Raw genomic sequence first — 16,609 nt, forward strand, 5'->3', positions numbered from 1 at the left:
TTTGTCCACTTAGGGGCGCCAGTGGCCTGCAGAACAGCATATGCCCTTTTGCAAGGACGATGTCATGAGACAAACAACTTCAGAACAGATGTTCTCTGGTTATACTGAATTTAAAGAGAAAAACACGCCTTTGTCTGAACACAAAAACATTTGACGGTCAAACACGCTGTAAATGCTTGATACATTCGTTAAAAAACAAACAAACTGAAACTTAAAAAAGATTATATTAAGAATGAATTAATCATTTTATTATCTTCTGCCTTTCGCTAGCTAGCGAGGAAAACAAACCTATTAATACCATTTTGTCCGTTGTGAAAAATGTATAATAATTATATATAAATTAATAGAAATCTGTTGGCTGTCTTTTTGTTAGCTAGCAGCTAGCATTCTTTCTCAGATTATTTTTCATTGTATCATTTCATTTTCATTTTAAAACCATTGAGTAAATAGTAATAGTAAATAGCTAAATACTAGCAAATTACTGAAGGCCAGTTAATACATTAACATGTTTAGCTTAGATGAGTAAAGCCTAAAAGGAGTCTGACTACTGTTTATGACACATTTTCAATAAAACCTTTTTGACAATTGTAATATTACTAGTCTTGGTGCTGAATAGATTATTATTATATTAATGGATAATAATATGATACATTACATCACATTGTTTCACGTTGTGAATAAATTAAAACCGCCTAATGTTTCCAATATATTCTTGTATACTTTAAAACCCTGCAAAACAGCCGCATAGAAAGAGTGAAAGAGAAATTGCCCTAAACTACACAGCCCGATTGTTCTGTTGAAATTACTCACTAATGATGGAAGCCAGCCATGCATGTGTTAAGTGAGCAGCTCCACATATGGTGCTGTGGCCACGAGGAATGTCAAATTCACAGTAAACCAAGTGTGTGCTGCACATCTAATTGAGCCAAATATGTACAAATTAAATATGTTAAATCTTTTATTGTCGGATATATGAGGAAGACTGGGAATTCTCTACCAACTCTATCAAAAAGTTCCCAAAAAATAAACAATAAACTACCAAAAAACAGTTACATCGAGGGTAACTGGACGGAGTAGGTTTCTTGAAGATGTTTCATCTCTCATCCAAGAGACTTTTTCAGTTCTACACTATCCATTGTCAGGGATTCTATTGTACCCTGTTGAAGTACTGCAGTGGATACTTTTTTGTCTTTGTGTAATTTTTCCATCATTATGTACTGGATATTTTTTGCATCAATCAAAGGATGCTACAGTGCCATTAGGAACACCTTAAAGGAAGGTGGTTAGTGGTGCTGTTCGTAGCAGGAACATGCAGCATTAGCTGAGATTACTTTAGTTTAGTTTTACCCGGTGTACATCGGAATGATGGAATAAGACCTTCTTAATAAATTTATGGAGGATGCTGACATTACCATGAAACAGTAGGCTGAGGATAATGTAAACTAAGGACGCCATTTAGTTAAAATGTTTTTATGTTTCTATTCAATAAGATGGGTTAGCCAAAGGTAAAGCTGTTAACCACTCTGGATTACTTCAAAGATGATGAGGCAAAAAGTTAAGACCCACACTGGAGAAGGCATATAGAAAGTTAAATTAAATTAATGCACAAAGCATTTCTATTCCTAGAAAACAACTTTGAGTTCAGTCCAACACCTGAAAACATAATATGATGACAAAAAGTAAGGAAGTTACGGTCTTTTCTTTTACCAATTTTATGATGATTACATTTTGGTTCTTCTAGAGCACTTCTCAAGTGCAGTGACCTTGGATGGTACACAGGAGAACAGAAGATGGAGCAGGTGCTCTACTGGCAAAATGAGTAGCATTTTGTCCTTTGTTAAAGTACTTTCTACTCCCACACAGGCAGCTTCTGCTAATAGGAAGCAACACTGTGTGTGAGTGGGATTCCATGTTGATCTGTGTCCTTTTATATTTAAATTAAGTGTCACTTCCAAATGTACTTTAGGATTTGAGTGACATCATTGGCCATAGCACAACTGTGAGGCCTACTGAAAGATGGAAGCACTCCATTAGCTTAATTTTGTTTTTCCACACAGCAGTCGAAATCCATTCAAATATATGCACTAGAACCCTCACCTTTGGCATTGACATTATGTTTACTCTTCATGCCAACTTTTGTACAATGAATGTTTGCTCCATATCTTGCTGAAATAATTTGAAAAGTCTGACTTTCTTTTCTTCTGATTTGTAATCATGAAAAAACAGCTGGATCGCTCAGACTAAAACAAGGTTAGAGGTGTTTTTCACCTAAACTAAATTCTGGAACTCTGCCCAAATTCCAACTACAGTACAGTGAAAACTAGGTTGCGCTATGAATACTGAGGTTTACTGATGTCGGCATGCAGAAGAAAAAGAGAACCAAAAGCGAATATACGATAAAAAAAAAAAAATAAATAAAATACAGGTGCATGGGTCAAAATTATTTCTTTCCCTGGCTTAAACTGTTTTTTTGTTTTTACTGTGTGCTTGGTAAACAAAAGAGGAAACATTACATTCAATTCTGACTCTTTCAGACGACTTTGCACCGACTTGCACACCCTGAGGTCCACTCAAGTGATGGTGCTTCACTGACTGTGCTAGTGTCAAACATAGTTCTTCTGAGGTTCAGTGATGTTCCTGCATGTGTGCACGACTGTGTCTCATCTCAAGCCTCTGGCACGGTCAGGTCTAATTTCTATCACTGTATCCTTGGAATGTTTATAGAAGATGGTTTGCTTTGCCTCTGCAATAAATCAGCTAAACATTTAACCCGATTCATTTATACAAGCAGATCACAGACTGCCAATCTGTTCATCATAATCCCTCTTTATGTTAAATAATCTCAATCCCAGATTTGTATTCCTGCACTGCATGCCCTTCTGTCAGCCCACCTTTAATCTCTTTGCTCATGTATCAGTATAGTTGAACACATGGATTCCCTGTTCATCATCACCATTAGTATCGGATTTCCTCGCTGATGTTTGATGTATCTGCTTCTTGACATGATCCCTATAGAATAGTTGGAAATAAAATCATCTACGATTGTACTGGAAAAATATAAATGTTGTTGTGGTGATTCAATTACCAATTCTCAACTGTACAAACAAACAGACCATATTTTTTGTTATGCTACCAAAATGAACCCCAACGAGTCAAAACCTTGGTCTAAGTTTATCACCCAACAGAAGTTTATTCATCACAGTTTTTTGCCAGTAGGCACTGCTCATCCATTAACGGCCTCATCGACCACAACAGTGGAACAGGGTCAGGCAATATTTTCCATTGGGGACATGTGGTTCCTTTGTTTAGAGAGAGAAGGAGGAGAGAGGCTTTTAGAGCCAGACTGAACACTTGGAGAGGGATTATTGTTCCCAAGACACAAGAGTACGTCACTTATAGCTAGAGGGGATATTTCACAATGTTAAAGAAGAAGGTCAGACACTGTCGGTGGAGAAGGACCTCTTACTTAATGTTTCAATACGGCTTTTTAAGTCAATATCAAATTCTTTACAGCTGTCACTCTAACAATTATACTCCACAGCTCAACAGCACTTGTTTCCTTTTTGTAACACTTTAAAAGTGCTTCAAAAAAAGCTGCATCAAAAGGATGATCTTTGAACGAGATGAAATAAAAGTACAGACAATTCAGAGTCAGAGGTTGGACACGATAGATGCAGAAAATGATCTGCATCTGTTGGCAACACAGAAAGATGGAGATTAACATACTGTATAGCAGGGTTTGGGTCAATAATGGATTAAAGTGAAGTGTCAAAGGGTGAACAGAGCATGTTAAGAAAGGTAAAACTTAGAGAGGATAGAGGAAGTAAAGGGAATCTCTGAGGAGGCCAAAAAAAAAGGACAGTTGGTCTTGACCACATACAGTACCAGCAGAGGTATGGAGATTGCAGGGCAGATTCTATCTCTATAAGATTTTATTCAGATTTTTCATTTTATAATAAAAAAGAATAATATAGAAATACCTTAGACTTTTTTTAATAATTATTATAATAATAACAAATATAAAGAAAATCCATGTGTATTTTTTCTTATCCTTTACTGTACTTTCTGCTCCATGACAGTGACACAGCCTCGTTGTGCCTTTACTTTTCCTGCCTTTATCAGAAATCAGTAAGATTGACCATCACTGTGTTCTCCCCTGCTCCCCTTCACGCCTCTCAGGCTTCATTAGGGCCCCAGCACGCTGATAGGAGACATGGATGACAATGAGGACAGGAATGAAATGATTGAGAATGCGTGTGTGTGTGTACTGGCTTCATCACCTTGCTCCAGGCCATGGGTGCAGGGTGAATCAACTTATAGGAGTGTAGTGACAGCACCAACCCATGCTGTGCCATTATTTGTCAAAGTGGACCTTCCCTAGTCAAGAGCTTCCTCCAGACTTCACAGGTAAACAGTTTCACCTTTGAAGTCTGAGTCAATGCCCGCTTTCAAAGTTAAAGCAGCTATTTTCTGATGTATTACCAAATTTGACCCTGCACCCACTCACTGCCCATGTGGTTCAATATGGAACAAATTTAATGCTCTATTTGTGTTTTTCCCCATGGGTGTTTTTCAGTTGAGTGGATTTGAAGTCATGGATTTGAAGTCATCTCCACAATATAGTGCTGTGTAGGTGCAAACACCTAAATGAGGTCTGAGAGCCTCAACCCATAGTTTGTTGTTCTTTGTTTGCTTTCAATCTAGACTATAAGTGCAGTGTTTGCATTGCCCTGGCAGTTCCCTTCAACATTCTACAGATACAGATTAAGCGCTGCAACAACTACCAATCTTAAATGCCCACCAGATTTGTGCTGGATTAGAAAATCTGGACCGACTGTGTAATTCCTCACATACACACTCCTGGACAGATTAAAACAACAGAGGAAAAAGGGAGAATGAGGAGGAGGACGTGCATGTCATGGCATCTCTTTGTTTGTGAACGTTGGCTTCATGTGCAACGTTTCTTTCCACCAAGTGAAAGAAGTTTTATTAATGTCACAAGACAAATAGTTGTTGTCCCTTGATGGTTTCTGTATCAACTTCTATCAGCAATGAGAAAAAGATTGACTGTTCAGTTTTTTAGGGATGCACGATCTTTAATCTGAAATAAATGGAGAGTCCAGAGGCTATAGCTCTAATTCAGGACACCTCATCCACAGACATGCCCCCACGATGCCCATCTGCCTCAGTGGGCAAGCCTGCCTTTTGTTTCATCTGAGAAAAAGAGGCTTGGGGGGGGGGCAGATGATGTGGTGGTTGGGCAATGGTCACCCAGATTATGCATAATCACACGGCCTATTTACACTTAACACCAAACACTGTACCAAACTACAGCATAAAACTGTGCTTCCATGATGCTGACATTCTTTTCATCATATAATATTACGAGGAGCATCACGTGTTCTTTGGGTCACTCACGTGACCTGGTTGGTTCGGACCAATAGGGTGGCTGCATTTGTTGTGGGCAGAACCAAAGGACAGAGGTTGAGGGGAAAAAAACCCTTTGCGATTTATTAATCTGTCAAATCAGAAAGTCGTTGTCATCATCAGCAGTGCCCTGCGCTACACAAAGGTAAACTTCATTTATTTTTAACGGCTCCATTGAAGAACTATTTTACAAAACATATGCTAAGGTGTGTTTTTGGTATTTTGCTTTGTATTCTGTTGTAAAGCTGCTTTAGTTATTCTTTAAAAGTCATTAATTTTATTTTCAGCACTTAAACTTGTATAAAATATTGTCTGTAAAATCAAAAATGTATTAATTTGGTAACTGCCCCATAGCCAGGAAAGCCAGGAAGAATCGTTATCTTGATGCTAACACAGTTTGACTCACTGACTAATTGAATTAATTATATGTAGTACAATTAGGTAGACTTTTCGGCAGGTGTATTGTTGCTCAGGAGTAAACCCCAAATGACCCAGTGGGGAATCAACAACCAATAAAATATCCAAATTTTTTGGTCGATTAATTTTGCCCTTGATTGTCATTGTTTGGATGATCATTGTCTTTGAGCTTTAAGTCGGAGTAATTGTATTGTTAAAGAAGTCGCAACAAAAGACACTGATACTTAAACATTTCTATGCAATTTCTACATCACTGCGAAATCATTACTCCAATTATCGTCACACTACCGATGACCCAATTCAACCGCTTACGCTGAATATCTCCAAATACGCAGATGACTGACTCCTTTATTCGGTAAAAAAAAAAAGAATAGGGGAATTAAAGGTGAAAGTCACGTGTGTAGAAAAATGTGTCGCACTATCTGAAAGACGTACTTTTGACTAAATCCTTTACACATAGAAGCCACGACTTGATGACCAGCTGTGATCTCATGTTACAAATTGCAAATCTAAAATGGCCGACATAATGCTTGCTCCACGGTTGCACCACAACATGGTGTATTCCCGCTGTAAAGACAGCCACACTGCACTTACTGGATCATCCAACACACATGCACACACACACACACACTCTGTGACAGTGTTACATGATGCTACATGGTAAAGTCATTGTTTGTGCCTGCTGCTACGATCTGCTTTCCCCAATTTGACTAAGCTTCGTTGAGGTGTGGATGGTTATTCTGACTGACCTATCATGATGCTCAGCTGCTGATTTGTGATGACAGCTCTCAAGAGCATTGGCTGTGTATACAGAAAGGACAATTGGGTGAATGCCTCCCCCAGATGTGCCAAGAGCTGCTCATTTACCAGTTAGAAAAGACAAAACATAACCTTAGGACTGATTTTACCTTCCATTTGATTTAATGTTTGTGGCAACCATCATCGTTGATGTTATAACATCAATGTTACAAACTTTAGGGTTCTCAGTGATGTAGAATGGATATCATTTGAACAAATTAAAACATTTGGATGGAACAGGCAGATATACCATGAAATTATTAAACAGGTACATTTGAAGCTGTATGCAAACAAGTAAAATGAATGCTAATTATCCAGTTCTTAAGCAATTGAAATATATTGCAGAATTTCGGTCAATAATTAAAATAATTATTAAATTAATATAATTCAAACGCATTCCCACTTCCCCACACCTTTGAAAAAACAATCAAACAACAACAACAAAAAAAAGAAACGCCACAAGCTTTCTCGTAACCACCATCAGGTTTTCTATTGTGTCCACCCCCTAGCGGCAGCACACTTTGGGAATCTCTGATAATATTCAATATGATATTACAGATGTTCTAAAAAAATTTATATAAATGTATGTGATTCCTAAATTGTCATAACTTTGATCAATTTCTGCCTGCCAATAAAACCTTTTAGCAAAATGGATAAAACGGCCTGAATTCAGTCAACAGTTGTGGGAATGTACCTTTAAAGATAAAGTAAATTCCATCAAATTAGGTTGTGCACAGTGACATACAGTTAATCTTATCCAAAGAAGTGGCGCACTTTCATCCACTGCATTGTTTATGCCAAGAAGCACTTCTTCCTTTCAAGTAAAACCCCTCAGACACCTCCACCACACACACATATGCCGTTTCCTTATTATTTGTTTCCTTATCATCTGTGACATCTGGTATTGGAAATTCTTTCCATAGAATAATTTAAACTGAAGTCTCTGAAGTGTGTTCACACATTTTTGCGTGTTTAAATGAATGTGCGTAGTGTGTGTGGATTGGATGGAGGGCCATTGGGAGACTCACGACTCACAGCTATAAACAAAGGTGGATCATGGCTCACTGTGTTGTAATAGCTTTTGCAAGAAAAATGTCAGTAGTTTTGAAAAGCCCGTTAACCTCAATGCAAATGTCCAACTCCAAACAAAAACTGCTATCATATCCAGTTTATAACATTGTGTAACAGTTCAGCCAGTCAGAAGAAACGGGATGTGCTTCACTTTCAAGCTCCTCAGCACCATTACATTAGAAACTACCATGATGTTTAGATTGACCACAAGAGAGTCTAGAGACCACCTCAGGAAAAATATTGTTGCATAACATAGTCCACTGTGGCATCAGAAAACGCTGTGTTACAGATAAAAAAGAAGCATTAGGTATATGTTGTTTAGCAAATCTATCAATATATCAGAAAAGTCTGACAAAATCTATGATGGACTGTTGATCAGGCTTCAAGCCAGTAAAAAGGGGCAAAAAGCTACAATTGCAGAATTGTATGAGATTTGTTTTCCAAATTGAAATGATTAAAACGCTTTTTATTATATATATAACATACAAATATATACAATTAAAAATGATAACAATCCCTGTGACTCAGTGGTGATATGCTGCCATCAGTGGCTATGACATTCCAAGTTGACAAAGATGTTTTTTAAACCATATATTTATGAAACATATGCTAACCCTGTGTTTCTGGACGTGGGTTGGCTTCTTTTCCAATCATTTACAGACCGGTGGCTGTGCATGAAATCATCATCCCATCATCCTGTCACTGCAAGCAGCAATGGGGGGGGGGGGGCGAACACCTTATTACAATGTTCTTCAAGAGTGATGCTCAATTCTTGGAAAAGTCAGCAAATGGGGGCGGAGGGGGCATTTTGTGCACAACATTGTCCAGTAGAGCGTGAAGCGTGATTAATTCAATAGTGGCCATGAGAGAGAAAGAGGAGGAGGAGGAGGTGAAAGAGATGGAGGATTGCACAGTGTGACCCACTTTTGCCATCAGATGTCATAAAAATCCCCTGCCTTTCCTCACTGCATTTGCCTTGCTCTTCATGTCTCCATCAGAAAAGTCAAAATGTGGACATTTGCAAAATCAGTGCAAGAGCACAAGTGAAAGTGAGCAGCTATAGGTCTGCACAAAGTAGAGATTTAAGAGGAACAAGTCTGTTCTATAATAAAGCTTCTTAGAATATGAATAGGTAAAATTGTTTTTAACTAAAATCAAAAGAGGTAGACTTCCAAAAGACCTGCCTTTTTAACTGAAGGTTGGAGCCTAATGCAAATAATTCACCAGGACTAGACCAAATTATGTTTATCTGAAGCAATATCTGTGGATACAACTATTATAAATGCTGTTTTACTTGTAGACCTGGTAAATGTTGTGCGATTTTTAGTGTAGATAAAAGAATCTATGCAACTTCACCAGAGATCATCAGCATCAGCCTCAATCTCTCCCTCACTGTCCCTGCACCACTGCATGGGATTAAACCTGGATTAAGGCTTTTATGTAATCTGGTCTCCTCTGGCGGATTGGGGAGACAGCTGGGAGTAAAGTCCTATCCTCATCAGTTGAACCACTGCTGGCCTGTGACAAACATTTAAGTGATGTAGATTAGAGAAACCATTTTAAAAAAAATGTTTATAGCTTAATTTTAGCTTTCTTTATCCCCAAAAAACATTCTCAAAAAGATTTTGAACATGTTTTAATAAAACCCCATCTTTCCATAAGAAGAATTTTTGCATAAGAATTGCAAAAAATAATATGTTTTTATTGTTTTGAGATTAGCAGTACATTTCCAATATCTTAGATTTTGCAAGAAGTTTGAGCCCTGATTTAAGACAAGTATTGTTTTCCTCAAAAAGAGGTAATTTCTGTCAGAAAAAAAACTATTTTGAAAAAAATCATATGTATTTTTTTAGAATTAAAACATATTTCTGTAAGATAAGTAATGATCCCCTCTTTCAAAATAAAAAAGTTCTCATTTTTTATCATTTCTAATTAAATATAATTAATATATAAGATCCAATTCATTTAGGATAACTTAAGGTAATGATTTTTTTATGTAATTTTCTTCCTAAATATACATGGTTTAGGATTTCTTTCTTTGTCACTAACAGAATCATTTTTAAGTCATCAAATTTTGTTTCTAGATATGAGCAGAATAATATGAATAATATAAGGTAACTATCACATTTTTTTTAATAACAAACTTATCATTAACTTTTCTTCCAATTCATGTTCAACGACAGTCTTTACTTTATGGGACAACATATAAAACTGTACAATGACACCATTATCAGTCACAACTCTCTTTGAAAAGTTTCAAATATATCAAATATTTCTTCCACTAAAATCAAAATGGACAAACAACCCAACCTTTGGAGAAGCTTTCCAAATGTTCTGAAAGCATTTAATGTGTTTGTTACCTAATGTATCCTCAGATATGTTTTTTCCAAATGCTTTCCTCCCACATTCCTCCCACACAAACCTTCTGCCAAAGATTTGGATCCACTCGCTCTACGGCCAACACTGACACTGTTTTGTAGCAATATCTGATCATTTAAATAAATGCTTCAGCAACATTAATATCTAAGTCAAAAGTAAATGTTAACATTAAACAGCTCTAAGTTTAAACAGGCTTCAAGGTTTAATTTTCAATCTGCTCTGGAATTTAACCTCATCATCACCTCAAGGACAGAGGCAAAAATGTGGTTAGAAATATTATACATACATATTTTCACTGGTGAAATTTGACATTCATTCTTGATACTTTCTATTTGAATATATATTTTTGTTTTTCAGTAGAAATGTATTTTATTTGTGGTGTGATTATTACTGCTCTGTTGATCCCAGGTCTGATCACACCTAAAATAAATGTACAAAACTATATGTAATGCGTTATAATAAATCATCCGTAAGCGCTTATAGCGGGTTAAAAAAATACTTTTACATCATCACAGTTGTGGAAACAGACCCAGGTGGCAGCGCCCTCCTGTGTTCCTTCTGAGCTAAATCACCTGGTTTTAGGTATACCACAGAAAAAGGGCTTGGTAGAAATAAATACATCAGCTCTAACTGCAGCAACACACTGTACTTTGACCTACATTTCATTGGCTCTTAATGCTAAGTATTTGTGTCCTGCAGCCAAATGGAGATGGTTCCTTTCAAAGGCTGCCCATTACATCTAACAGTATTGTGTTTAATCATTATGATAGTAATTATTTTCATTGTGTTCCTTTGACCCTGGAGCAAAACTAAGCAGCTGCTCTAAAGTTAACCCTTTCCTTTCTTCAGCTTCAAACGTTAGGTCTTTTTTTTACCCATGGTTGTTGTGTGGTCAGTGAACAGGGTTAATTACAGAACTTCACTTAAAACATAATCACAGCCTGAAATAATTTTTTTTTATCCACTAGCATGATGTATTTTTTTTAAATGTATCTATTTAATTTTGCTTTATCTAACAGATTAACGGTGGACTGACTATCACGTTCACACTTGCACAAATCCTGAGCTCCTCTCACAGACTATAACAACACATATTCATTCACATCATTTTTGAACATGGAGTCCATGAAGGTCCAGTCAGAGGGTGGACTGAATGTGACCCTCACCATCAGGCTGCTGATGCATGGAAAGGTAACAAATAACCACACAAATGGAAAAACAAAAACAAATCTAAAATGACACACAACTTGCTGCAATAGGCAAAAACAAAGTTCCCAAAAATATGTTGTTTTTTTGTTTTTTGTTTTTTTTTGTGTAGGAGGTTGGAAGCATCATAGGAAAGGTAACTATCAAAAAATACACCCCGGACTTATGATTATATGATTATGATTATAGCCAGGAAGAAATCCTAATCCTAAAGTATCCTAATATTCTTTTGTTGCCACAGAAAGGGGAAACGGTGAAGAAAATGCGTGAAGATGTAAGTTTCTATCAAAATTTAACTGCAGTATAACCTTTATCCCTAATTCTTACTTATAACTGTGTATTGTTTTGTCCCACAGAGCAGTGCTCGCATAAATATCTCTGAGGGTAACTGCCCTGAACGGATAGTCACCATCACTGGACCCACAGATGCTATTTTCAAGGCTTTTGCTATGATCGCATACAAGTTTGAGGAGGTAAATATATATGTGTATTTCTTTAATGCGCAGCCCACATAATCTTGAAAGTATTTCAATTTGTATTTTACTTTACTTTCACTTACATTTTAATTATCGTATGGCCCATCCCATGGCAGCCTGTCAGTTGCAAAGACCCACACTGTGAATTTGCCCATTGTGAGACGAATAAGGGAATGCATTATTATTATTATTATTATTATTTTACTACTACTACTAACAATAATACTATATAATAATTATACTATATTTTCTGCAAAAAAGGCCTCAGATACGACAATGAAAAGAACAAAAATGATTTTTTTTTTAAATTATAAACACATTTTTTCCTCTTACTTTCAGGATATCATAAATTCTATGAGCAACAGTCCAGCCACCAGCAAACCTCCTGTGACTCTGAGGCTGGTCGTCCCTGCCAGTCAGTGTGGTTCACTGATTGGCAAAGGAGGCTCAAAAATTAAAGAAATGAGAGAGGTAAGGTATACGCAAGACTTTCAGTCTTTGTCTATAGTAAGTAATGAAATACTTTCTGAATGCTTCCTCCTTACCTCCAGTCCACAGGCGCACAAGTTCAGGTTGCAGGTGACATGCTACCTAACTCCACAGAGAGAGCAGTGACCATCTCGGGGGCCCCTGAAGCCATCATCCAGTGTGTCAAACAGATTTGTGTGGTGATGCTGGAGGTATGCTTTTGGGAGAAGAGGTGAAAAGGGGAATCAAAAAGACAGTACTGAAAAATATTGTATTTTTAACAGGAAAAATATAGTTGATTTAATGGAACAATATGATTACAAATATTCCTGAGCTCAGATAACTCCTAGTTTTGTAGAGGGCTGTATTGGGGTTAAAACACTGTGTTTAAAAAAGTTTAGTAAAAAACTGAAATCTGTGAGATCCTTTGGCTTTCAGTTTAAAAGACAGCTGCTACGGGCAAAACTCTGACTGCAAATTAAATTTACCCTTAAAATCAATACTCTGCTACAGTACTTCTGCCTTGTAAAAATCTTCTTTCTTCAAGGTTTTGTCAGGGAATAATTACTATTCACTATGGGTAAAGCTTTGGCTTAAATGTCTTCACATATTATCCTTTTGTAACTCTTTTCAATGCACTAATTATGTTAATTATCTGCTCAGCCAGTTCTCCATTGGGCCTTCATGATGGCACCAACCAATGATGCTAGGAGATGTGTGGCATGAGTGTAAGTCGTAAAAATGCGGATGCTAATAATTAAATCCAGGTGATAGGGTCATCATTCTCCAGTTGAAAGCAATGTTTACAGGTGGATCTAAGTTAATTTGGACGTTGTATGTCAGCATGGACACACGGTGAAGAGCACTTTTAAGTTTCACAGGCTGTCTTTCCCGAAGCACTGCCCCGTCTGGATTCACTTTTCTTTTCTTCTTTCTCTTTTTATGTATTCCTTAATTTGGCTCTAACACTTTCTCCACGTCTCACTCCTTCTTCTGTTCCCCCACTTTCTCCCACTTTACTCTCCTCAGTCCCCACCGAAAGGTGCCACAATCCCCTACCGCCCCAAGCCTGCCGCCAACCCTATCATTTTTTCAGGTGGCCAGGTAAGAGCAGACCCACTGGGGGCGTCCACGGCCAACCTCAGCCTCTTACTGCAGCACCAGCCACTGCCTGTTAGTGTCTCACCAGGTTTTACTCACTCTTCCTCCCCCTTCCTCACTCCCCAAGACTCCTATTCCTGGCTAGCATGAACCCTTCACTGCAGTTTCCAATGGGCCCCTTTACTGTCATCCATCAGCTGCTGGCAGCAGAACTGGGATAAGTGGCAAACCTTTGCACCCTCACTTGTCATACTATATTTGAGTCTGCATTTGTCCTTCCTCTATAAAATGACTCCAGGAAGGATGGGGAGTGAGTAGGAATACAGCAGAGGCAGCAGAGGTGCTTTTAAAGACCCATATGAGTCCTGTAGATCATTGTATCAGATCAAACTCCAAAAAAGAAGAGGTGAAGTCACCTCCAATTGTGACTTTGCTCACAAATGACAAATGAATTGACAGAAACCCTAAGTGACAACAATCTTCTTATATACAGCAAGTCCAAACAACTCTCACTTAACATGTTTAGTAGCCTAGCCTGTTAGAAGTCCTTTAGTGGTTTGCTAACTGTATACTTGAGATGTCAGTTACTTTAATCAAAAACATTGGTGTCTCTACATTCAAGTGATTGCAAGCAAAACATGCACTAGGTTATTTGTCTCAGACAGCACCTCCTTCCTCTGCTCACGTCACAACATTTAACTCACTTCTGACTGCTGTGGCATTAAACAAGCAAACGCCCAGTCAGGTTAAGCCACATTATTCCTCTTAACACAACTCCTTTACTCCACACCCTCCCAGTCACCTCCTCCTATTATTATTTAGTTCAACTGGGTATGATTGATGTTCAGAAAGCATAAATTAGGCCTTATGATTTGTCATTTTGCTGTCTTGTGTTGATAACCCTCATCTCTTCTCCTCAAAATTACAGGCTTACACTATTCAAGGACAGTATGCCATCCCTCATCCAGATGTGAGTGCTCAACACGAGAAGCAATTTTCACAATTCTTCTTCACCTGGTTTATTTGAATATTTCTCCAAATTACAGGCTTCTCCTGCTTTTAACACAATTATTTAGAAAAGCAGAACTAAAACAGTTAGTTACAGTAGAGTTCAATCTTTGGCTTTTGCAGTATGTTAACACTCACCAGCTACTTTAATGGATACTTGCTTTAGTTCTTTTTGTTCAATCCCCTCTTGCTTTCACAAAATCACTAATAAAGAGATCTTTATGAAAATCTTAACAAAATGCTAGAATTCCTCCTCGGAGATCGCTCTTTAGTCCATGCTAAAATGATAGCCTTGTGTTTGCTGCACATCTATCAGGTGAATCTCCCATTCAGCCATTTCCCAAATGTATAAATGATTTCTGGAGAAAAGTGACGTCAAGGATGTATTGTCGTTTAAGAAACCAATTGGAATGATTTGAACTGTGTCACCGTTCGTTATCATTTTGGAAGTAACCATCAGATGATGGGTACACCAAGGTCATACGGGATGGAATTGGTTGACAACATATAGAATTGAGGTTTAAGGTGTAAGTTAACCCTACTGCAGCACGGTGAGAGATGCTGAATAAAATTTGAGTGGCAGGAAGTGCATTTGACTACATTAATTTACATTTTCCAATGCAATAGCAAGCAGTTGAAGGTGAAGTAGCTGGTGAGTTGGAGTAAGCTTTGTAAGGATGTTGTTAAAATGGTCCTTTCCAATTGGTTTTATCTGCCTTTAGGAATCATACCAGAACCCTGTTTTAGAACAACACCTTTGTTCTCTTGTTTTCTCTTAAACTTTGTCTTCATCCTTTATTGCTCTGTGATGTCACCTTCCTCAGATCCTGTCTTTACTTTTGTAGAATTATGAACAGACCTGTGTGAATGTGTTTGTCTGCCTATATATGTGTGTGTGTGCGCGTGTGTGTTTTTTACGATGACCTCATAGCTCTGCTGTCGTCCTCCTTCCCCCCCTCAGCAGTTGAGCAAGCTCCACCAGTTGGCTATGCAGCAAACCCCTTTTACCCCCCTTGGACAGACCACCCCTGCCTTCCCTGGTACGTACCCACCTACACAACTACCCTTCTTCTACCAAAGCTCCTTCTCTCGTTTTACCTGTAGACACACACATTCTCTTCCTCCTTTTTCTTTTTCTTTCTTACTTCAACTCTCCTCATCCTAATGGTCTCTCTGTGGAGCTCTGCCATTGACATGGCCCGCTGGTGGTTTGCTCTGGTTGATGTTGAGGTTTCTTTTTGTTTCTTGGGTTCTCTGTTAGCGTCCTAATTTTTTTGTAAATAGTTTAAATGTGCTTATTTTCTATTGAAAGATTACTTAAATAGTGAGTGGAGTGTATGAAGATCATTGCTAAATGCCACATCCATAGAGTGTGGAGTTGGTCACTCTTCACCACCTTTAAATGTCCAATACTATTTTGCTATTTCAGCAGCAGGTCTGGATGCCAGTAACCAGGCCAGTACTCATGAACTCACCATTCCCAATGATGTGAGTATAAAATGGAGGAAAATTTGCCAAAATCAACAAACGCTAAAACACAATATTGTAACTGTATTAAGTCACCTGAATGATCAGTCGGTCAACAACCATTCGTGCAGTGGTGATTTAAGTGTTAAATGTTTTTTGGCCATCCTAAGTCCAGCTCCTATTTCCTTTCCAGCTAATAGGCTGCATAATTGGACGCCAGGGAACCAAAATCAACGAGATCCGTCAGATGTCTGGGGCACAGATCAAAATTGCTAACGCCATGGAAGGGTCATCAGAGCGCCAGATTACCATCACAGGGACACCCGCCAACATTAGCCTGGCCCAGTACCTGATCAATGCAAGGTCTGACATTTGACCCAGACACAGCAATATGTATTATTAGCCAATAATTTAATATTATTACAGTATTTTTAACATTATATTCATAATATTTAGCTTTATATTCCTATGCTAGACCTTAAAAATTAGTAATCCAGAGCAATTTAGCAGCAATTTAGCAGCAAACCTAGCAAACCTGTGTGACAAATTGTCGCCTGTTTGACGCCCCTCTAGGTTCAGAGACGTGGCGGCAATGTGGAATGACCCATCCTCCATGACAACATCCTGAGATCCCTGACTGGCTCATAGATTTGGCCCCTTTCTAATCACTGAATACCACTGATGCAACCCTTCAGACTCTGGCTTTGGCTCTCGGAAACAACTGAACACTTTCCTGTCCTGATTAAACTCGGCGGTTTGGTGCTCACTTCTCATTTCTGAAAGCCAAACAA

The 16,609-nt window shown here is 38.1% G+C and overlaps 2 protein-coding genes across 3 annotated transcripts in view; one reads left to right on the forward strand and one right to left on the reverse strand.

The window, feature by feature from the left end:
* LOC103389223 (fibronectin type III domain-containing protein 4-like) overlaps nt 1–12,432 on the reverse strand; it is a 35,741-nt gene extending 23,309 nt beyond the window's left edge. For both annotated transcript variants that reach the window (XM_008324546.3, XM_008324547.3), the window contains exon 1: nt 12,320–12,432. The gene's annotated coding sequence lies outside the window, so the exon portion shown is untranslated. The remainder of the gene's footprint in view (nt 1–12,319) is intronic.
* On the forward strand, nt 10,638–16,500 carry LOC103389222 (poly(rC)-binding protein 3-like). The gene is made up of 11 exons (XM_025062610.1): nt 10,638–11,283; nt 11,411–11,434; nt 11,540–11,572; nt 11,655–11,771; nt 12,114–12,245; nt 12,326–12,461; nt 13,267–13,346; nt 14,272–14,313; nt 15,316–15,391; nt 15,721–15,839; nt 16,012–16,500. The coding sequence occupies exons 1-11, from the start codon at nt 11,209–11,211 to the stop codon at nt 16,192–16,194; spliced, it is 1,017 nt and encodes a 338-aa protein (XP_024918378.1). The 5' UTR covers nt 10,638–11,208; the 3' UTR covers nt 16,195–16,500.
* Nucleotides 16,501–16,609: the final 109 nt, after the last annotated feature.

Source organism: Cynoglossus semilaevis, chromosome 14 (assembly GCF_000523025.1).
Source record: "Cynoglossus semilaevis isolate Cse_v1.0 chromosome 14, Cse_v1.0, whole genome shotgun sequence".
Classification (NCBI taxonomy): domain Eukaryota; kingdom Metazoa; phylum Chordata; class Actinopteri; order Pleuronectiformes; family Cynoglossidae; genus Cynoglossus; species Cynoglossus semilaevis.

What these genes read in the sequence shown, in the direction of transcription:
- LOC103389222 (XM_025062610.1), top strand. Translation starts at nt 11,209, where the DNA reads ATGGAGTCCATGAAGGTCCAGTCAGAGGGTGGACTGAATGTGACCCTC. An exon ending in TCGCATACAAGTTTGAGGAG is followed by an intron (nt 11,772 to 12,113) that starts GTAAATATATAT and finishes TCTTACTTTCAG; the next exon opens with GATATCATAAATTCTATGAG. An exon ending in GGTGATGCTGGAGGTATGCT is followed by an intron (nt 12,462 to 13,266) that starts TTTGGGAGAAGA and finishes CACTTTACTCTC; the next exon opens with CTCAGTCCCCACCGAAAGGT.